Genomic DNA, 22,915 nt, shown 5'->3' on the forward strand with positions numbered 1-22,915 from the left:
CAGGGAGCAGGATTTCACTCCCTTCCACTCTTTCCCCTCTAAGGCCCCACTGGGAGGGAACTGGGAGCGTGGCTTTACCTCCGGCGTGGCACTGCGTGACTCCTCGTTGCACTCACTGTCGCTGGAGCTGCTCTCGCTGTCGGAGTCGGACTCAGAACTGCTCTCGGACTCACTGGAACTCCCAGAGCCGCCGCTGGAATGGGCCAAGCTGGTTGTGTGTGCCACCGGCACTGGCAGGCTGCTGTAGGGAGAAGATCCTCTTGTGTCAGTATCTGCCTGTCTTTTTTAAAGTGTTGCCTTGTGGGGAGCCACCCAGGGAACCCTGTTGCTGCTGACTTTCCGCAGGGTCAGCTCCCCCCCCTGCAGTACAGACCCAGCGATAGCTCCTGCAGCCATGCCACAGCACAGCCACCAAAGGGGCCGGCTGGGTTTATGCTTCATGGCACACACTGATACTGGTGTTAACAGCATCACCATCACCCTTCAAATGAGAAACACTTCAGTGTCACAAGCCTGAGCTTATTAGCCCAATGACTGCGAAAACTAACAATCACACTTAAATAATTCATTAATGGAATCATGGTTTCTTCATTTTTTCCTGGTTCATTTATAATTTATGATCAAAGGAAGGACATCAGGCAACTAATATTGGACAGGGCATTTTAAAATTTAATTTTAATGAATACTTTTACACTGTGGCATACAAAAACTACGTGTTTTTGACAAATCTCCAGAGACTACCCAAGAAATTTTTATTTATAGCTGTTTTTCTCTCATGTTTATGATAATGCAGTGAGAAAATGGCATTCAGGCTGAAAATAAGCCTCTCTGTGAAATCTATTTTTCTGCGTGTTCAACTGTCCTCCAAGATGTATTTATTAGCAGTGCACTGGGCGTCATTGTTTTTCCTCAGCATTTATTTCTAAATTGAGAGGTTGGCTGACCCCCGTTTTTAGCACTACAGAATTCTGCCAGTCTGAGTCTTTACAAATTCATCTTTAATTTCAACTTTTTTTGTCAGGGAGATAACTGTAAGGTTTTATGTCTCTTCAGCTGATCTATACAGAGACTTTTTGATGATTGATTTTAAATTTGTGAAGCTGACAAAGCAAAGTGTTTGAAAATTGACACCATTTGCTGGTACTTCTTTATGGATATTCAATACTTCACCTTAATATATCATACGCTGTGTGTGTCCCGTATTGAGTGATCCAGAGATGCTTAGAAATTGTAATACAGCTTTGACTTCATTTCTATTTCCTTTTCTGCTTTCCTCTGAGAAGGATTCAGGTAAGCCAGGTACATGCCCTCCTTCCCCTTTCAAACTAAGATGCTATGTGCATCATGATGTCCTCTTAAAAAAAAAAAATCACAATAACCAAGAAACTGGAAGTTGGAAAGCCAGAAAAAACTGATGTGTGACCCTGTGCTGCTAGAGTCTTTTACAAGTATTGCAATTGGCTTCTGGGACAATAATAGATGGTCTTTAATTTTCTTCTTACACTAAGCTACTTTCTCTCTCCCTCCTTGTTGGTAAACCTATCCCTTACACCGTGGTTGGTAACATAACTGTCTCTTTGAGCATTGCAATGGCCCTGCAGTGCCCATTGACAAAACAGCTTGGTGCTTTAGGGTGCGTTAATGAAACAAAATTACTCACTTGGGTAATTGCTACAGATCACTAACTTTGTTGCTCATTAAGTGCATATACTTTTTTTTTTCTTCTTCTTCTTCTAGTGGCTCTTCTTCACTCAACTGACTCAAGTAGAGTTACTTAAAAAAATTCAACTGGAAGTAACAGGTAGATCAAAAGAACAGATGCTGTTAAAAATATGGGCATTTCCAATAGTAGTATGAAAAACTAAACATTGCTGAATTAAAAAAATGGATCTTATAGTTTGCATTTTTGTCATTAGTTTTGGAAACCGTTTGTGCACTTGCTTTTCTTTCTTTATCCCTCCATTTCAGTCAAGCTCAAGGAAGTGTTGGGAAATACATTTTCCACTTCTTTTTTACAGTAAAGGAAACAGAACAGTGGGATAAAAGTAAATGTGTCTGTAGGCAAGTTTGCCTTTCAGATCAGTATCTTGTAATTTTGGTCTTAAATTTTCTATTTGGAAAGCCCTAAAGGTGGATGAAAACCAAATTCTCCTACTTCATTACAATTGTTTTCAAGAAGAAAGAATAAGAAAAAAAAAAGAAGAAAAAAAATTCAAGGATTCCCAGACTGAGGCGGCAAACACTGCAATTCCATTCTAAAATACCAAAATGAAACATTAGCCTTGAAAAAAAAATTAAAAAAAATTATGGGATTATCATAACAATGAAGTTGTAATTTAGAAATAATTTTTCCCTAAATCTGTCAGCTTCATCTATTTCACTTCTATTTTCTGTTTTCATCCCAAAATGGAAGTGAACAGAGCAATATTAATGTTCCATCCCTCCTGAAAACTCTAGTTCCCACAGCCCTAGCAGAGAGGCAGCTGTGAAGACGAAGAGAAGTTAACCCTCAGCAGCCTCTCCGAGAGCTCAGCGCCAGGGATGCGGCTGCCCGGCACACGCCAGTCCTGCAGAGAGTAGCAGGGCCCATGGCTGCACCGAGCTGGTGGGGCATCAGCCAAGTCCCCTGCGGGCCAGTTCCTGCAGGGAATAGCCTCGTTGTAGCCGGGCATATACACCTGCAGACTCTTGCAGTGACAAAGCTCCTTGCCTGGGTGATTTATGCCCAGGTAACCCCCATACAGAAGGATTTGTGTGGAGCTGCTCACACATCTGGGCAGATCTGCCTAAGAAAATGCTCTGTTGTCAGTGCTGGCAAGTTTGCTCTCATTAAGATAACAGATTTAAAGAATATCACCTCTTATAATAGATCAAAGAAGGAAAAGCCAGTGTCCCAGCAGCTAAGGGCAGACCTTTCTAGCCTTTAAACACAACCTACATCTTTTAGCACTCTGGAAGAGAAGTGACACTGTAGCCGGCATGTGCTTACACAAAACAACTGGAGTTGTACTGTAGCAGACTGTAACTGTCTGACAAAGAACTCAAAGGGCAAGAATAAACCCATGGAAATAGATGGCAGCTCCAACCTGGCCTTATTTTCTTTCTGCACACCAGCCTCAGAAAAAGTTATCATATGCCAAACATTACTGAATAACATAGCTCAGCAAGCTTGCAGGAACCAGACAGACTCAAAATAATGTTTTTCATACAAAACACAATGAGGTCATATTTGTCTTTCATCTGGGATAATAAAATTATGCCTTGGCTACATCAGGCCATTTCATGCTGAAGGCATCTTTGCTGATCTACATTTTTAAAGCAGAAGCATTCACTTTGCATCATGTAGTTTGGGTTGCAAGTAACTCTGTACGCTTTGCAAAACAATCAGGTAAGACCCAAAATGCCTTTCCTAGCATCTTGCCGTAGCAAAGATAGAGAGATCTTGCACATAGCTACATACACAATCAACTTTAATAATGCTGTTCAGCAGAACAGAAGAAAATATACAGGCCTTTCACATACAAGTGCACAGAAAAAAAATAATAATTGCTCCCAATAAATTGAGCTTAGCGGAGAGTTTCTGGGTTGTCTTCTGGGTTTTTTTCTTTAAATAAAATGTATCTTTCAGTTCCAAGGAACAGGTTTGTTTGCACTCTTCCCAAAGACTTCTTCAGCTTTAAAGTTAAATCACGTGTTTTATAAGATGCTGGGACAGATTCTGCAAATGTTCATTCAAAGAGCTGTTATACAAATAAATTTGCCTTCTTCACATAAGTATCAACTACACGAACTGAAGAGACTTTCAAAGCAAGCTTTGTTGTGTTGCTAAGATCCAGGCAAGGAATGCCAGCCTGGACAAGGTTTAAAATGGATTTAAAGCATTTTATCATCAGACACAAGTCCTCAAAGTGACTAAAGGGGGCAGGAAACACTGGTATTTGAAACTTGAATTTTTATTTCCCAGCGGGAGATGAGCACTCATATTGTTCCTCACTGTTTGGGTGGACAATGTTTTTATTTCATTTGAACTGGAAAAAAATATTAATAAAAAAAATGCTGCACAATGGAACACAGTATTGTTTGGGTAAATAACACTTAGAAAAAAGCCTGTTCATTATTCTCATTGAGATTGGAGGCCCCTACTGAGACCAGTGACCTGCTGTGCTGGGATCTGTGTAAACACATGGTGAGACACAGTCCTTGGGCCAAAGAGCTTGCAATCCAAACACGCAAAGCAAACATTAGCAGTAATACAATCATCCTCATACTCACCGCAGGTCTCTCACATTCTCTAAGTGCAAGGCCTCTCTGCAGCTAATGGAAACATCAGCTTTGCTCCACTTTTAATTTTGTTCTCCCTATTTTCCAAGCCCTGTGCTCAGCACTTGAACTGAATCCTGCCGGGTAGTCAGACATGCTCTGCCTCAACCCCGAGCCCTGACCACAGGTGTGCTATCTGGGAGGAAAAAATACAGCTGACTCAGCAGCAAGGATCCCCACCTGGATCAGCATCTGCTTACCCCTCTCCAGAGTAGCTTCTCTTGTGCCACAGAGATGAGGGACACTGGAGTGACACCCATACTCTTGGTGGGAGGAGAACCAAACCTCCATCTTTTGCAGAGGCCATCACAATGATGTCTCCAATTGCCTGCAGACTGATAAGCTGGTCTCCCTGCTATCAAACAATGAAGCAGACAGAAGAGACCTGCACATCTGACCACGATTTAGAAGGAAGCTCTTTGCAGCACTTTTACCTCTCTCTGTTCTGCTTTTGCAGCGCACGGCACTTCCCCTGTCCCTTGCTGCTTTGCAGCATGATTGTGCACCAAGTATGAGATGAGAAATGTCTTGAAGGAGGGTACAAACACCAGTATCACCAGTACCTGCCAGTGGTTTTCAGCACTTGTTGAGCTCAAGCTTAACTACAGAGCACTGGAGACTTGCAAGTGTGTGGGTGCTGACGGCTGCTGGTGAGGAACTCCATCAAGCTCATTACACACCATCTCCACTGGTACAGGTGATTTGCCTAAATTTAAATGTCTCCCTGCAGCTTGTCTACTTTTTAACTCATGGGTTATTTCCTCAAAGCCAATTAAAAGTAGACATGGCATTATTATGTGCCTGGATTATTATGCTGCCTAGAGAACTGAAGGCTTGAGATGCAGCTTACGCTTTTTTGTTGTTGTTGTTGTTGTTGTCATCTGGACTATTACATTATTTTCAACACATCATTTACTCTACTGTTGTAATAAATGATTTTCAAGATCAAACCTGGTAGTTACAACAAAGATAATGCGAAATACTAAAACTCATTAACCTCTAATAAGAAAAATAATAAATTTTTACCCTGTAAATACATATGTAAAAATAAAAGTCATATAATTCAGACTAGTGCAGTACAATTGATCAAGGAACAAAAATTCTGCTCAAGTCCTTCGCTGTCTCCCTGACTTTCCACCAATAAGACGTAGTCGTGCTAACTACTGTGAAGAGAATTTGGCAAATAGATGGTGCCCTCCAACAATAGGTTTATTCATTCCAACTCTTCCTTTTTAGGGTAACGATGAATTGGCCACTTTTCCATTGCTCTACCCAGAAATCAAAACGTAAACTTTGAGAAAGCAGAGAGCTGCTGGGCAATGGGAAATTGTAGATGGGAACTGACCAGTGAGTTAACAGTATATCAATGCTGGCAATGTATTTCCACAAGAAGCAGCACTCTACAAAGGTTGCTTTAATGCACAGGTCTATTTTTAGGGAAAATTAAATCAATGGAATCTGGAAAGGGGAAGGTCTATGCTGGAAAACTGACTACAGGCTTGACAGAGTGGTTGATCTTCCTGTTGAGGCACTGGATTGGGACTAGGGTTAATTTTGCTTTGTGTCTGAGAAGAAAATACTCAGTTCCTGCTGAATAAAAGAAAGAATATTTTGGCTACCCTTAATCTGGGTTGTTTATTTAAAATGCAGATTCCTCAGAACAAAGACTCTGATTGCACAGGGCACTGAAAAGTGGGTACCCTTTGCTCTGAACAAGACTTTTGTGCACTACACCTACACTACAGCATCTACCAGAGCAGACGCTAACACTCACTCTTGGGGAAGATACTGCTGTTCTCCCACTCACTGCACTTTATTCTGATAGGAGAGATTGAGGAACAAACTGCCTTCAGCTTTTCAGAAGCTAGCCCAACCTCTCCTCCAGAGTCTGTTTCTACAGAAAAACTGTGAAGCTGAGGGGTGTTACTAGGAGTTACTGGGCTCACTGAATTCTGCATAAATGTTCAAAAAAAGGCTGCTTCATTATTCTAGCAGATAATAATAGAGCAGCATCTAGCAGATTAGCATTTAGTGTCATAATTTAATACCATAACTGCTCAATAATGAAGTTTTATTTCTCTTCTATTCTTACACCACTATCAGGAAGTAATATTCTCCTCTAATTTGAAAGGGAGCTGCCATTTTTTAATAATAAATTGTTCATATCTATATCTTCAAACTTATATATGACTGCCATTAGATTGCTTTTTAAAGAAAAGGATTGCTCTGAATGATTTGTTCACTGCCTTTCCATTGGTTAGTATTAAATTATTTATCATCAGGCTGGTAGAATTCAAATCTAAACTTTCAAAGATTGGATTGACACAGGAACTGAAAATCTGTATCAAGCCCTTCTGAAATATTAATCAGCACCCAGGTCAATGAAATGAAATAAGGTGTGGAAATTGTTACATCAGCTAACATTAGCATGCATAGTAAGACATCACTTATGATGGTGCTCTCATGTCAAAACACATGGAAGGGGAAAACCTAATATGTTATTCAGGAAGTGGCAGCTGATCTGCCTGTATCAATCCTGAACACTGTAATGCAAATAGGAGTTCTGATTTATTTTGAGGGGGAGGGTAATTTACAAGATGTTGTGTGTAAAAAGCTACATTCTCATTTTACTGTGTTCAAAAGTAACTGTTTTAATCAAAGACTGTTTATAACAAGGTTGATAGTGTTTCTGAAACAGATTTTTTTTTCATATACATATAACCCTTTTATACTTCTAGCCTTAAAGACCATAAAAAAGGATAGTAAAGATGAAAGAAATAAAAAGAATGACAGAGCTAACTCCTATGAGCCACAATCTATGTCAAAGCAGAACTAAAGTGATTGACAGCTTGCATTAGTAATGAATAGAGTGGGGAAAAGCTGCCAAGAATCCGTAACAAGGTCAAAGCCTTCCAATAAAGAATTACTTTAGCCACAAATCCTAGGTGGAACTGTGTACATACATCCGCAGTGTGACTTTAAGCATGGTAATGTTTTTACTGTCATATTCTGACCCTCTTCCAGGTTTTATTCCTGGGCTACAGTAAGTTCTGATTCTTCATCACACCTGCAATGAAGAACAGGTGTAACGTATCAAACTGCCTGTGAAATTGTAAAAAAACCCAACCAAACAGAAGAGGAAGAATTTTAATGGCACATCCCTAATGGTGCACATAAAAAACTTTCTGAACTATTGGTATGGTAATTGCTCTCCTTCCAATTTCACAGCACTCCTATACACACTTGACATGGAAGAGAAGGGGATTTTGCATATTAAAAGCAATATTGTATCCATGATTTGTGCATGCATCACCCTGCTCACCTCAGAGTTTGGAAACAATTTTGTGAGCATGATATTATTCAGGGAAGGCAATGTATGTAGAGCTTTTGAAGTACAATATTTTAGTGAATGGATTCAAGTGTCAGAGAGCATTATTTGTACTATGCCCTGATGTGCTACTGTTTGTCTGGCATCTGGAAGAACAAGAATACTATCTCTTACTGTGAGACTCCAAAGGGCCTCATTTGATGTAAATGGAACCATTTTATTATATCAATATTGCCCCACTGAATCAAGCTAGATATGAGTATTGATACATAGAAATCTATTTATTTTCCACAAAGGAAATGTGGGATACTGCATCCTTCCATACACTTTGTGAATCTTCTGTGGGAGTTTAGAAGCACACATTCACCCCTCTATCGTTTACAATTTTAAGTTAGCGTTAAAAGTTTTTTATTGAGTCACACATTTGCACTTTGATTTTACTGATTTCAGCAGAAAGTTTAAGTGTGGTCATGATAAAAAACATCCAAAGTGAACCTCTAAAAGCAAAGTGTTGGCTTTTTTTTTCATTCATGTATGGCAGAAACTTGGAAACATAACATTGCAAATTAATTACCCTTCTTGTTCTGTCTCAGTTCTACTTCAGTTTTAATTGAAAACAGAATCCAGCTTACAGAGCCCAGTAGGAAGAGAACTGGGAGCTATGGAACCAAAACACACTGGTGCATACGGACCCACATGACACCTCCAAATCCCTAACATTTCCAGTTTCATCTGCGATCTGAGGAAAGCTAATTTTACTATACTGACCGACCAAGCAGTCAGAAAACACGAGAAAGTAGGATTTTTTTCCTATCCCTGTATAAGACAATACCTCTGAGCTTGAAAAGGTACCAAAAGGCATATCCTGATTTTCCAGAGCTTTACAGCACACATACAGTCATTCACACCTGTGTGCTATGTACAAGTGTCATGTCAGCTCAGGAAACCATCTGAGGATTTACTCTGCAGGGGAATCCCTTGGGAGCAGATCAGCAGTATAACTACTTCCAGACCAGAGCAAAGAGCAGGAACTGGGAACATGAGAACATGAGTCTCTGCAAGCCAGAGAAGGGAAAAAAGCCTGTTGCAGTCTGTTAAAGCCACCCCTACTTAGAAAAGGTGCAAGATTGCTCCAACTGTTGCTGCTGTCAGGAGTATGATGAGTAAAACAAGCAACACAGAAAAGGGCAGAGATAAAAACCGAGTACAATCAGAAGAAATTGGTAATATTTTACTAAATGAGCTTCAGCTGCTCATGAACTGGTAGCAATCTCCATGCATTATACACTGTACAAAGCATGAAACAGCAGGAATGGTGCTAGAGGCATAGCGTGGTTCATAGGCACGTACCCAAATGATTAAGGCACAAATAATCCACCTCTATGGAGATGACTACAGCACCTTTGTAAAGAAAGAAAACCCTCTGGTTATAGCACTGGTTTGACACTTCAGAAAACTGGCTCGATTCCTCCATCTCTCTGGGTTTTAATAGGCAAAATAATTCAATTCCTGGCACTTCTTCCCTGTTTTTAATACAGATAGTATAGTGAGACTCCAAGCATATTTATGTTCATCAGATTTAAGTTGTAGGATAACAGGGGCCACAGAAGTACACAGACACTTATGAAAACCACAAGCAGACACTTAGTTTCACTGCTTCTGCCATAATAGTAAAAAAGAATCATTATTAATAATGGGCAATTACTCTGAAATAGTTTTTAAAGAAGTATTCCTAAAGGCACATGATGAATTTATGGCACACCACCAGAGCCTTTCATGGATATAAAGATGTACTTCAGCACACATGACTTGTTTTTTGAACAAGGAGAAACCTGTCTAGTGAAATATTAATAAAGCTGAATGCTGAAGCATAGGTGTCTTCCTTACAATTCATTTTATAATGGGGTGAAAATCTCCATTTGGAGTGAATATCTAAACCTTCACTATATTTCTGTCTAATGTGAGCTCCTTTTAATGCCATTGAATTTTGCCAGTTACATAATATGCTGCTTTATAGATTAAAAAAAAAAAAAGAAAAAAAAAAGAAAAGGTATTAAATCTATTTGGGATTAGATATAATCTTGAAGGATCTTAAACTAAGAACAGAGCTGAATCTTTAAGCAGCATCCACCCTTAATTATGACATACGTAAGTATTGAGGAAAAAAAGGTGCTTCTTTGAGTGATAAATGGACCTGAAGATCCTTCACAACATTCACTATAAATCACAAAAGGCCATTAATAAACAGTCAGAAAAAATGACAGTTACTACAAGTATCTGCTCTCATACTTTGCCTAATACTATCAGTGTCATGTTTAAATCTGACATCTTAAATCTTCGACATGAAAACCCTTTAAGTCAAAAGGCTCAGGTATTTTAAACAGAATTTTCTATGCTTGTTATTTTGAATGACAGCAAAAGGAAACAGGGAATCTTTAATTCTTCAGTCCTATCTGGCTGAAAATCTTGCCTTTCAGACTTTTTCATCAACACCAAAATAAAGGGAAGATCCTATTCGCTTCCGCACCTACTTGCTGGGATCTTGTGGGCAAGCAGAGTCACCATATCTTCTAGAGGGAGCTTGTGGTGCTCAGCACCGGCAGGATGCAGCTCCGTGGGAGTCAAGTCTGAATACCGCAAATAGGATTGCACTGCTTGTTTGCATGCTGAGGATAACTCTGAAGCCAGCTTTGATTTAAAAGGGAAAGACTAACTGGGATCACCAGAAGTAACAGTTGCAACACTGGATGCCTTCCTGAAGTGTTACTTCAGTGCTTTATCCCCTCTGTCACACTGCCTGCTTTCTTAACCTAGGCTGGGAGAAACTGGGATGCCTGGCAGAGGCAGGTAAAATCCGACCTGGAAAAGACTGTGGACAAACGCTGTATTCCCCAAGAGGGGTTCAGGAAAAGAGAAGTGGAGTGACCATAATACTGAGCATAAAGTGGGTTTTGTGCATGGGGTGCTGAAAAAAAACAATGTTTTGGGTTTTTTTTCAATGTGTACAAAATAACTTAGATCTTTAGGATTAGTTAAATGATTTTTTCTTAAAAAACCTTCCAGCTAAGCAGCTTTCATTCTGGAAACTTATGTTCCTGAATTACAAGAAATGGATTTTTCAACATTACCACCACCCACTTTTCCTCAGGCTGATGAAGGGTTATTGTATCAGCAACGATTTGTCAAAAGTCTGCCAAAACCCAAAGGTCAGGAAGACCCAAACACCTGGTGAATACAGAGGTAAATAGGCAAAGTTCGATCTCCTTTTTTTTTTCATTTATTTTATTGTTTTCAGCTTGATAATCATTGCTTTCGTAAGGTACAAATGTGTTCTTCACACACCTGCCCAGACAGCCTCAATCTCCGAATGCTCTAGTGTGGCATGGAGGTTGCCTGTTACATGGACCTGAAGCTCTCCTGCTTGTTAATGACAAAAATCAGTACCGAGGTGTCACTCTACTAGTGTAGCGAAGTAGCGAAGTATTGACTGATTTTCTGCATTAGAATTACCCCCACCCCCCCACCCCCACCCCCCAATTTTGCCTGCAGTGTTTGGGATATCATAGACAATAAAGCTAAATTAACCAAGGACAGAGCTCAAAAACCAGCCCATACAGTTGAAGAGAGCACAAATAATCCAAGAGGCTGAGCAGGACTTTGTTTCTGCGACAGGGCTCCAAGGTGAACACCACCAGTGTTTGCATCCCCTACAAATGTGCAGGGAGAGACAGAGACACTGTGGCCCAGACCTAAAGGGCTCACCATGAATCTCAGATCAGCACTAGGCTGGATCCAGCTCAGTAACACTACTGCTTGGCTGATCTCTCTTTTTGCAGAGCAAAACCTAAAAGGCCAGTCTAAGTTCAGATGACACCTTCATAAGCCTGGAACAAATTAGAATCTATTCCATGCTTTGTTTCCTCCTTTGCTTTTTAAATGAACAACATCCCTAAATGTTCTGGTAAGTGAGTTGTGCAGGGGCTGCTGAGAGAAAACGTAGTGTGGCAGCATGTTCCTCCCACCACGCTCAAGTCAGGCTGGATTCCTGCACCGACAGACTGTCAATGGGAGTTTGACACGGGCAGAGTTTTGAAGCTGAAAGCTGTACTTGCTAGTTTTGAAGTGGAGAGGCTGTTATTTTTGAATCTGAATTCATAAAACATCACTTATCATCTAGGTTACAGATGGACTCAGGATCCCACACTTGCCTCCAGAGTTTGGATAACTCATACTGCATATCTGGGGTTTGGGTTCAAGCCCATCTTGAATATAAATTTAGAATGCAAGAAATACATGAAAATACCAGGCATATTATAAGACACTGCCAGCTGTTTTCTTCCACTTACAAGACCGTTTCTAAGAAAGCAATGTGTTTTTTTTAAGTATATGGTGGAATATGGGAGTGATGACAAGCTGGTATCCCTGAGTTCAATGTGAACCTGACCTCATTCTCAAGTTTAGGGTGTCTCTTGTTCCTGACACATGCCTTCCTAGGCCTCTCAGGCTACATTCTTTATTAAGTTTGTTGAGAAATGGAACAGTGTGCTCACAACCTTTTTTTGGATGTCTCCTTGAAAAATATCTGTGTTCTATCTGCGCTTAAATGACAGCCTGCTGCTTCTTTTCCAAGAAAATGCATGCCAAAAGTCCAGATAACATTTAACTCACAGGCTGGTATACACAGAGCTGGCCTTGTGGGTCATGTTCCCAACTGAGTAATGGACTCAATGTATTATCCCTGGCAAGTCTTGCAGGTTGGAATTTTCAAATAAAAGCAAACAAAATCAGCTTTTGTTTTGTGATTTGATTATTTTTTAATGCTACAGCTTATTCATTTTGGTTTATTAATTTGTTGGTCCAATGGTTTTTATGTGCTGCAATTCAGAATAGGTCTCTCTCTAATATCATGTTTTATATAGATATGGGAAATGAAATGTAAGTCTGATACAATTACGGTTGTATGCCATGCAAGACAATACTGTAAACACGACGACAGCCTGAAAAGCTGCTTAGCAAAATGATCTTAATATACAAGGCAGTGTGAAAATGTAAAAAGAATCTATAATGACAACAAAGATTAGCCATTTGCTCTCTAACCTTATTTACAGAAGCAATCAGAGGTATTCAGGTCGAGTTAATGACCCTGTCTCCAATTAATTCAATTGTCTACAAACAACACTGATGCAGTGGTTGTCTCGGAGTCTGCCACATAGTCTCTGAGGGAATACATAAGACTCCATTAAAAGTGACAATAATAATGCATTTATTACTGAAACACTATTGTATTATAAATAAATTCCTGATGTTAAATTATGCTCCACGCTTTAACAGAAATTCAATTACTGAAATAATAAAAAAGACGGTGTATTTGCCAAGTGCTTGGACTGTAATTTGGCTGCTTAGTTACCAGCAGTTGGCTGTTTTGCAAATTCTTGTTCATAGAGTATTTCTTTTGAATAAACGCCAGACTTTTTCATACAAATTTCATGAACAAGTTGCAAAATGAAATTCTGAGCTTTTGAATCCAATTATGAAAGACATAACTAAATCTATTATTGAAAAAATATTCTTGAAAGCCCTTCTTGCTGTTGTTCAGCTCTGTGTAGTAATTGAGGTAAGCCCAGGTGCTGTTCATTATGGGCCATTGTGCACCATCTGAATTCTGGGAACTGAGGAATTCAGACGGTTTCAACTCTGTTTGTGTGAATAACAAACAGGCGTGATTCGGAGGTTGTTTGTACAAGCTTGTGCATCGCTCTTCTGGGACTCCTAAGACACCTGCTTACCCTTTTGAAGCCAAAACAGTACCATTTATGTTCTGGCTATTCTTCCTGCAATGATTTTTGCAGAAGCAACATATTTCCCCACCCCTCTTCCCTCGGGCTGCTATCAATGGCGTAAGTAGGAACAAAAGAAAACAAGGATGAAAAAGTTATCTAGTGGGGACAAGAAGCCTTAGAGAACCTCTTTACGGCTTGATGAGATTCAGGCAAGGAAAACCTTGTGACAAAAGGAGGAACTTCTTCTCCTGCTTAGCATCATTCCCCCTCTCAACCAGTTTCCTGTGGCAGGCTGTTAAGCATAAAATATAGGTCCTTTTTTTCTCCTAGCACCAATCTGTCTTCTCTCTTTGGGGCTTGGCCATGTATTTATCTTACTAATGCCTCACCCATTGTCTTCAGATGTTTTACACGGAAGACATGAAGAGGTGCATGCACCTTGCATCCTGCTACGTGAGTGCAAATGAAAAACTGCTGACAGTCTTCTTATTGGACCCCATAGGTGCCTGCAGCCATATGGCAGTGTGTACGTGGGTCCCGGCTCTTCAAAGGATCACAGACTCTCACTTCTGCATATTTCAAAACGTGCTGTCTCAACTATATATTTCTGCTGACAGTGATTATTTACTTTGCACTTTTATTTGTTGATGTATTGCTGGTACTTATCAGCAGAGATGTTATCAAAACATCTGGGGATGGAGTGTGTATGTAGAAAGCAGCAGCTAGGCAGCCCAAAGGAAGGAAACATGGAGGGGAAGTTCTTGCAATCTCAGTGTTAAACTGAGAGGTACATTTTTTTCCTTTTTTTTTTTCTTTCTTTCTGACACTGATTGCAGTTCAACTAAAACTGCCACAGTTCAAGTACTTCTGGGAATATATCGAGCTGATGGGAGATGTTATCAGACAACAACTTGCAGAAGTCAGCAGGCACAAGAACTCCTTAGGCAGGTAAAAGATTCAGATATAATTTAACATCTGCAATATGGTTTTCCAAAACTTGCAGCAACCAAGGTTAGACGACTTATTCTTTGAATTAACCATTTTCAAAAGCCATGTGCAATTACAACAGCAGACCTTAGCGCAACCTGAAAGTCAAGACTCGAGAAGAGGAAATAGTCCCATACAACAAACCAACAATTAAAGGACGGCAATCACTTTCCTGAACTCTGGAAAAACAGGCCTACAAGAAAGAAGGCTTGGGATTTCAGTGGGCTGCAGGGTTGAGGGTTTTACTACATGAGAAACTGGCTGGTGACACTGTGGAGGACCATATTTACATAGGATAAGCCTACAGACTTTTAAAGGGTGTTGACCTGGCAGTGAGGGACAAAGTGACATCCTATTCACAGTGTCTGACTTCAGTGATGAACAGCAGCATCCTCCTTCAGCCAGGGAACCAGAAGGACTCTGATCAGAAGTGGATATTTCTTTCCAGATGTGGGACCAATTAGCCACACATAGGGGAAGGAAATAGAGAAGGAAAAGGAGAAGGAAAAAAGGAAAAGGAAGAGAAAAAGAAAAAAAAGTGAAGGAGAAAGCAAAGGAAGCTGAGGGCACTCACCGGTCCAAAAACACTTCAGGTACTTAAGATGAAGGCAATATTATCATAGCAGATTACATGTTGAATGAAGTTCAACAGCAAAACAACATATGCAAGGATAAGAAACACAAGGAATTCTGTTGGGGAAGGTGGAGACCAAAATTACGTCCAGGCTTTCAGGCTCCAAGTCTAACATGAAGCTGAACTCCAAAAGTAACCACAAAGCTACAGAGTCTGTATATAGGCACTATTTTTCACTGGGACTATGCCATGCTTTAATACACTGATGTCACTTATTTGGGGTTTAGGCTTTCTTAGCAGTGACTTTAAATAAGACTTATTTATATTCTGCATTCATATATTCTAAGCAAACAGTAAACTAAATTCCTGGAAAAGGTTAAGTATCAGCTCTGAGAGAAATACTGAAGACACTGGGCTAGGTAAAGATCTGATTTTTGCAGTATTTTGTTCAACTTGTAGATATATGCACTTGGTGCAACCATCCCCACAGACACTTGCACTTCTGTACAATAAGAGAGACTCAGGAGAAAGACATTTGCTATGGACCTTGCTCAGCGTAGTAGCTGCTGCTCACATGTAGGGGAACTGCTTGTCACCTAAAGGAGAAGAGATATTTAAGTGGGATAGGCCACAGCCACTTCTTTTTTCTCAGTAAAGCTGGCCAACATGAGGGAAAATAGACTCTACCCTTTAAAAGGCGGCGAGTGTGAGCATTTACTTTGCGTAGGGAACACCTTCACAGGCCTCCGCACCACACCTCAAACACATTGTCACAGTGCTGGACTAGGTAAGACCCACAATGTCAGATGTGGGAGGCATTAAACATCAAAATAGATTATTAGCATGTGTGGCTTTAAGGAAAGGTCCAAGAGAGAAAGAGAGAATGGGAGTTTAAAGTATCCAATGAAAGGGGCAGCAAGACAGTCTGCAACAGGACAGAAGAAGTAAGAGGTCTTGAGAGAAGAGCTGAGGAGATACAAGAACACATGAGCATCCACAGCCAGAAGAAAGGGGGGCTCTGTTGAAAAATTTGCCGTTTTTGTTAGGATAGGAATGGTTAGTCCAGAGTTTGTGGACTGAAGATGGCCTTACATTTCATATAGCCCTTGAACACATGATTTTTTGGAGGTGTTATAGCTAGGTAACACTGTGGAAGGTACAAACATTTTGCCCAGCAAAAACTTTGGAAAGACTTACTTAGCTCTCAGATTCCTGCTAGAGAGACTTAACAGATCGCTCTGTCACTCCTTCCTTCTGCTAAAGACCCTCTCCGCTCTGCAGAAGTTTAATTCACTGAACATCTTTCCAACACAACCCGAGAAAGCAAAGTCTTACCATCCCAATCTTTATGTCAGCATAGCTCTGTATATTTCTTGGTAAAGCACAGCTAAGATGATTGTACAATGGTGAGGCAAGTTATTCAAATGTGGGACCTGAAATAAGGCTCGAGATGCTCAGAGGGTGACACTAGCAGCAGTACAGGCAGGCATTTAGGCAGATTATAATTATTGAAGTAGCAATTTGGCTGGGACACCAGGATTAACACCCTTAACTCAAATTCTTATGAGAAAGCAATGAATTTTTTAATGACTGCAAACGGCCAGGACCTTTCCTTTACACCAAATCTCAAGCAGCAATGCTTATGGCACAGTGTCCTCTAACACAACATAAGGTCACTGTTCGGAAGGGGGGGGCAGGGAAAACAGCCACCTAGTCAGCCCCCATGCCACTGTCCACAGTGCCCAAGAGCCCTGGAGAGTTTGTCTTGCCAAGCACTGCCATGGCTCAGCTCTGCACAGCTTCAGAAGGCTGGAGGTGAACAGTGCAAGTGGGCATGGCTGGGGGCCAACAGAGCATTTAGCTGTCATTATTCCTACAGCAGATTCATATGTACTACAAAGTAGGCTTAATGAGGGAATGTTAATTTATACCCATTGACAAGAGCTGAACAGGGCTCTAACACTGACCAATCACGGGCCTAACGGGTTTTAACACTTTGATGCACTATGGGATCAGAGAAAGTTACGGACATGATAATGTCTAATAAATCCAATAAAAATGGAGATCAGCCAAAGTAAGTTCCTGCATGTCAGATATTAAATATGACTAATGTTGTTTGACAGTGTTCCACAGAAGGTGCATTGGAGTCTCACTTCTTCCTTATCATTATCACAGAAAGAGAAAGGTAAAGCACTGCAGGAATATAAATAATTTGAAAAGCCTCATAGACAATATTCTACTGTGTGCCTCATTTGCACTTAAAAAACCCTGCCCTACAGACCTTATGTACTTTTAAGATTCATCTGAAAGATACATGAAGAAGTCTTCCAGTCAAAAATGTACATATTTAATGGAATTAGATCTCTAGGCAAGAAAATGTCAGAAGAAAAGGAGAAATATTAAAGTGAATGCAGGGTGCTCCTTTCTAGTGCTTTCCTGCTTTGATAAATATCTTCTGGGATGTCATTTACTAGAAAGTCATGATTTAACAAAAAGAAAAACTGCAGTATAAAATATACTCTCTTTATTGCTGAAGTAAGTTGCTATTTTCATATTTTCCCTCTGTATTCTGCTTTTGTCAGCCAGAGGCCTTGATATTTGCTTTTATATCATCCCCATTGAAAATGCAGTGATTATTGTGAAATATTCAATTGCAGAGCTCTTCTGATTACATGGCAAGGGGAGATCATAGGAATCTGTACTGCCACAGTCCTTTCTCTGCCTTCCAGTCTCATGTGAGGGCAATCAAACTTAAAAAAAAAAAAAAAAAAAAGAAAGAAAAAAAAAGTATAAGACCCTGATTGTAGTGTTCAGTAATCACCCTGGGCCCAATGGGCTTGAAAGAAATCCTCTTTATCAGCCACATCAGCTCCAGCTGCTTTTGCTGAACAGCAGCTGAACATCTGCAGTGCTCTTCACCCCTCTACGCTGGCAAAGTTACATTGCCCAAGGGCACTGCCTCACCTACAAGCCTGCAAAGGCCCATGGCCTGATCCTGTCTCATCCTCAGGTAGGGGTACTGCAATCTATTATAACTTATTTGGAGGGTCTGGTGCTCCGCTGGTGATGCAGAAGGTTGTACCACAGATCTTGCCCCCAGCAGGACTTGAGAAGTGCAATCCTAATTAGCTCTTCTATGGAAAACATAGCAGAGCTCTTCGAAATTCTCCCCCAGGATAATCTGACAAAAACAAATCCTCATTAAAACCGGCATTACTACCTGCAAGAAAATTTCACACTCCCCTCCAAGTAACACATTTCTATTGGGAAAACTCAAATAAAATACTTTGAGTTAATTTCATCCACAATGAAATATTTTGTTTCATTAAATTGACTTAAAATATTTTATGAAATCAGTTAAGCCCAGAGTGCAGTCCCTGCTGAGAGCTTTAAGTTGGCTGTATCCTGTCTATGAGGGATGCCTTACGCAGTGCAATGCAAAGCCAATGGAACCTTTCAATCAATTTAATCAAAGTATGTTGTTTTCAAGAGTGTCAAAATATTTTATTTGAATGGAGATATTTATGAAAAAACACTTAATATAGCTGAATTCATATGTTTCAGTTTCTTTTCTGTAAGAAATTGTCAATTTTTCAGACAACACTAGAATTTTCCTCATTTTTATGCACAACCAACAGCTATGTGTTTCTTTCAAATACGTTAAAAAAAAAACAAACCAAGAAAGATCTGCTAAGAGTTTCCATGCTGCCTTTTACATGTAGGTTTTGCAGTGATGTAACTATTAGAGTGATTTTTTTCTGCACCCTGGTGTGCCATCTAGGACTTATATATTACAATTCATATATTACACATATGTGAGAACACCTAATACATTTATTTGATATATGAAGTCTTCAACAAAATGTCATATTCCAAATTCCTGTGTATTTCCCACCACAATTTACGAAATCCCAAGCAAAACTTTTAGTATCTCTTGTTTCTATAAGGGTTTTTAAGATGTCTCAGTCTTGGCACACAGGCTGGAAAGTTTGGAATTGCCTGACCAATACTATAGAGATTTTTGGGGAAAAAGACAAGCACATAAAACTAGGATTTCTGTTTCATGTCATGTTTTTAGGCCAGTGGACTAGACTCTACCAGAGCGTTTCTCCTTCTTACTAAATGCAGAATGCTGCTGCAGTAAAATACAGCCAGGGACATCCACGATACCGTTTATATCTTGTCAAATGCCTGCACATATTCATGTCTAACTCTCCCGCTCACATCTTCCATATTGATGGTTTGTCACAGATCCACTTCCCACAGCATAGGGAATTCACCCTATGAACACCCACACTGTAGCTCCTTGAGGGATGTTCCCTACTTTCTGGCCATGCTGACTGTTCAGGTAACAGGTGTTGATCCTTGAAGCGTCTTCGTCATCATCTGTATCAGCCTGCACTGCACTTAACAGCACTGTTTGGTTCTTAGGGAAAAGTAGTTTCAGACTATTCTGGTTCTTAGAGAAAAGTAGTTTCAGACTATTCAGAAGGCAGTCAGACGCTTCTGTATCAGTTATACTCACTGCACATTTCAAAGACTTTTTAAAAATGCTGGTTGAAGAGTTACATTTTGCAAAATGAGAAGTGTGAAGGTCCCTCCACAGAGCTGCCTGGGACACACGATGCGCGTAGGCATGTGTTCAATCACATTTGCCTGTTTCCACATAGAACTCGACTACAACTACATGTCATGGAGGAACTGATCCAGCTCACGTTAACTTGACTGAGAGTTGGAGCTGATCCTAAACCATACCCCTGAAGCGCTGCTGCTCTGAAGTACAAAAAAGCAATGAAAAAACACCAAACTTCCACAGCTTCATAGAGAAGCACCATACACTTCCTTCTTTCAGTTCAGTTTTACTGAAAGTATCCACAGCTTTACGAGATCTCCCCGAATCCTTCTGGGGGCTGTAAAGTGGGTGAACTTTACTTCTGAGCATGAGCAAGAGCTGCGTGTCACTGACACAGTCTCTCAGTCCCATTTCTCATTGCTGATACTATCTTTTACAGCAAATATTAGTCATACAAAGTCTATTTTGACTGGAAGTCCTAATACTGAGCTAGAAAGAAACTTTTTTTTTTTTAATGTTATAGATATTTCTGCCACTAAAGTTGAATTATTTTGAATTTACACCAGTGTGATTCCTGTGACTCCTGGCCCTACTCAGAGACTCTAATGCTATGATAAGCTTAGCTAGGTAAGACAGGCCTTTATTTACTTACATTCTATTAAATAAGTAGGATTTAAAAAAAAAAAAAAAAAAGAAGAAGAAAAAGAGATCTTTCATCTTGAAAACTAGCTTGTTTACCCCAAAGCAATAAACTGTTTGTCTTCTCTCTATGTCTCGTACCTCAGCTTCAGCTATTAGCCCCTCTTCTCATCTTGTCATCTTTCCCTATTTCTGCAGTGCTTTGGAGCAAAATTATCTGCTGGGGTAACTCCAAAGAAATCAATAGAGATATGCCAGAAGAGGTTTTTATTCATGGGATAAAGCCTTCACTGGTATACAATGATGCTGATCTAATGAAGCAAATGCTGCTTTACACTAGTTGATGGCTGTGCATTACGTCTGTAATGACAGAGCAGCTATCAGTGGCATCTGTGTCCCTTTGCTTCTAGTCTGCAGATGATTTTACGTTACCAGGAGTATTTGCTGCTGTTATTAAACACTGTGAAGTTTTCTAACATGCTGGTTAGCCTAGCCAGCCCACCAGCTGCAGCACTGCACCGACCTTGTTCCTGACGCGGCTAACAGAGACCAATGGCCCTGTGCTAGGAAAGTGCTCTGCCTACCCACAAACCAGGACAAAGGATTTTCTAGTGGCATTTAATAATTAAGATTTCTTTTTTCCCAGCCTGCAACAAGGGACACTGTAAGAAGTGGTAGAGATGATGCACACCAGCCTCCTGCTCATTAACACTCACTTGGGGAAAGAGATAATTTGCCTTTGTCTTTCTGAGCCATGTCAAGAAATTTATTTCAGCAGCGTCAGTCACATAAGATGATAAAAATGGTGCAAATCATGCAAAGGAAAAGAAGCTGCCTTAGCATGATTTGAGTTTATACGATGAATAAGCTTACTAATTAATTGGTAAAGTGCTATTTGTAATTGTCCCTCTCTGATAAATGGATTAGAACAGACATTTTAATGTGCATTTTTTTCTCATTGTTTCAGACACAAGAATATGTGCAAAACTGAAAAAAAGTGTGGTGATCCAGAGAGCAGGCTCTGGGAGATAAATAGAGGGTTATGTAAGACAAAAAAATGCCATACTCACTTCCTGGAACAGAAATCGCCCAAAGAGCCCAATAACTTTCACAATATGTGCAGTAAATGATGACATGAATGAAACGCATTGTTCGTAAATGTAGATAAATAATGCCTAATCACTTCAAGCACTCATTTAGTGCTCTGCAGCCTAGGAGCTCAGCTGCTGAGGAGTGAACAGCAGTCGCTTAGGAAATCAAGAGCACAACTCAATGTTAGCCTGATCCTGGGGCAACAGCATGTCCCACTGCAGAGCTGTTGGAGGCCTGTTCAGCGTCATACCTGCTGCTTGAGGAACCCCAGTTGACAGCAACTGTGCGTCTGCACGAAGCAGGGACTCTCTGGCAACACTACACAGAGGCAGGCAGCAAAGACCTGTTGTGCTGCCTCTATGGGACAGCCATGCAGTCCTCCCCCAGCTGGGAGCTAGGCTCTCCTGCAATGGGCCATGGTCAGCGATCTAGAAGGTAGCAGAAAAACTGCAGCCTGCATGTTTTCACTCCATTAGACAGATGTGGACTCTTTAGGACAACCATCACTTAAAGATACTGTAATTAGAACCTGATCCTGTGTAGCTGAATAATCCCGCATAATCTCCTGTATCCTGGGAGAAGGGCAGGAGAGTCAAGGCTGTGTCCCAGTCCATAAACAGCACTGTGGTGAGCATCCCTAAGCATGCGAGTTACATGTGTTCACACTCCCTTTGCTCTCCCCCAGCCCTGGCTGTGCTCCCTGCCCTGGGCTTTAGCCTCACCTACGATGGCAGCAGCGAGGAAAACGGGAGGGCTCCCAGTGCATTGCAGCACATCAGCCCTCCACCTCCGGTGCCCACAACTCATCACTGAGACATTTGCCAGTGACACAGCACACGGGTGTCACCGGAGGGTAAACGGCATCAGACCTCTCATCGTCAGTGCACTGCCATCTGAAAAGAATTCTGCAGTATCAATTCTTCTAATGGTATTAAAGGAGGCAGTATTACTTTTCATTTGTCCAAAGTAATCTGATTGAGTGTAACATAGCTGAAATTTCATTTCCTATATCTTTATTAAAGCACTGCCACTCTTTAAGGAGAAATGTTAGCAGAAGAATAAACAGAAACTATTTTTATTGTCTAGTTTTTTTGTTTTTGTTTTTTTAAAAAAAAGGAAGCAAAAAAGAAGCTAGACTGGCTCCATATTAGCTTATAATCAACCATGAATCAAAAAGATTTAAAACAAAATATTAAAGGACTTGTATCTGCAACCTAATTAAGTTTCCAGCCATCAGAGGGATTTGTTTAAATCTGACCTGAGTCATTCTAGTTAGCCAGGGCATGTTAGGTCTTACTGAAAAACAAAGATTACATATTAATTCAAAGGTTGTGTACAAGACACTAGTAGAGTTGAATGGGTGTAACAAAATGAAGTTAGTTAGTTAGTTAGTTAGTTAGTTAGTTAGTTATGGTAGTTTGTTTGCTTTGTGACATATGACTTCCTCCAGAATGCTTCACTCTTATTATCCTGCACTGGGACACAATAGTCTTTTAAGAAATACATAGTTATGTGATACAAAATGTTTGAAACATGTGGCATGCTCAGGTGGCATTTGCTCACAGAAACATTCCTTCTAATGTTTTCATTAGTGCCTTAATTGCACGTAAAGTATCAAAACT

General features: G+C 40.3%; 1 protein-coding gene across 3 annotated transcripts in view; it reads right to left on the reverse strand.

Annotated features, from left to right (window-relative positions):
* The window catches only part of AFF2 (ALF transcription elongation factor 2), a 351,494-nt gene that overhangs the window by 44,291 nt on the left and 284,288 nt on the right, over nucleotides 1-22,915 (reverse strand). For all 3 annotated transcript variants that reach the window (XM_055727794.1, XM_055727793.1, XM_055727795.1), the window contains exon 10: nucleotides 79-241. In XM_055727794.1, coding sequence (XP_055583769.1) covers nucleotides 79-241 — 163 coding nt within the window. The remainder of the gene's footprint in view (nucleotides 1-78; nucleotides 242-22,915) is intronic.

Source organism: Falco cherrug, chromosome 15 (assembly GCF_023634085.1).
Source record: "Falco cherrug isolate bFalChe1 chromosome 15, bFalChe1.pri, whole genome shotgun sequence".
NCBI lineage: Eukaryota > Metazoa > Chordata > Aves > Falconiformes > Falconidae > Falco > Falco cherrug.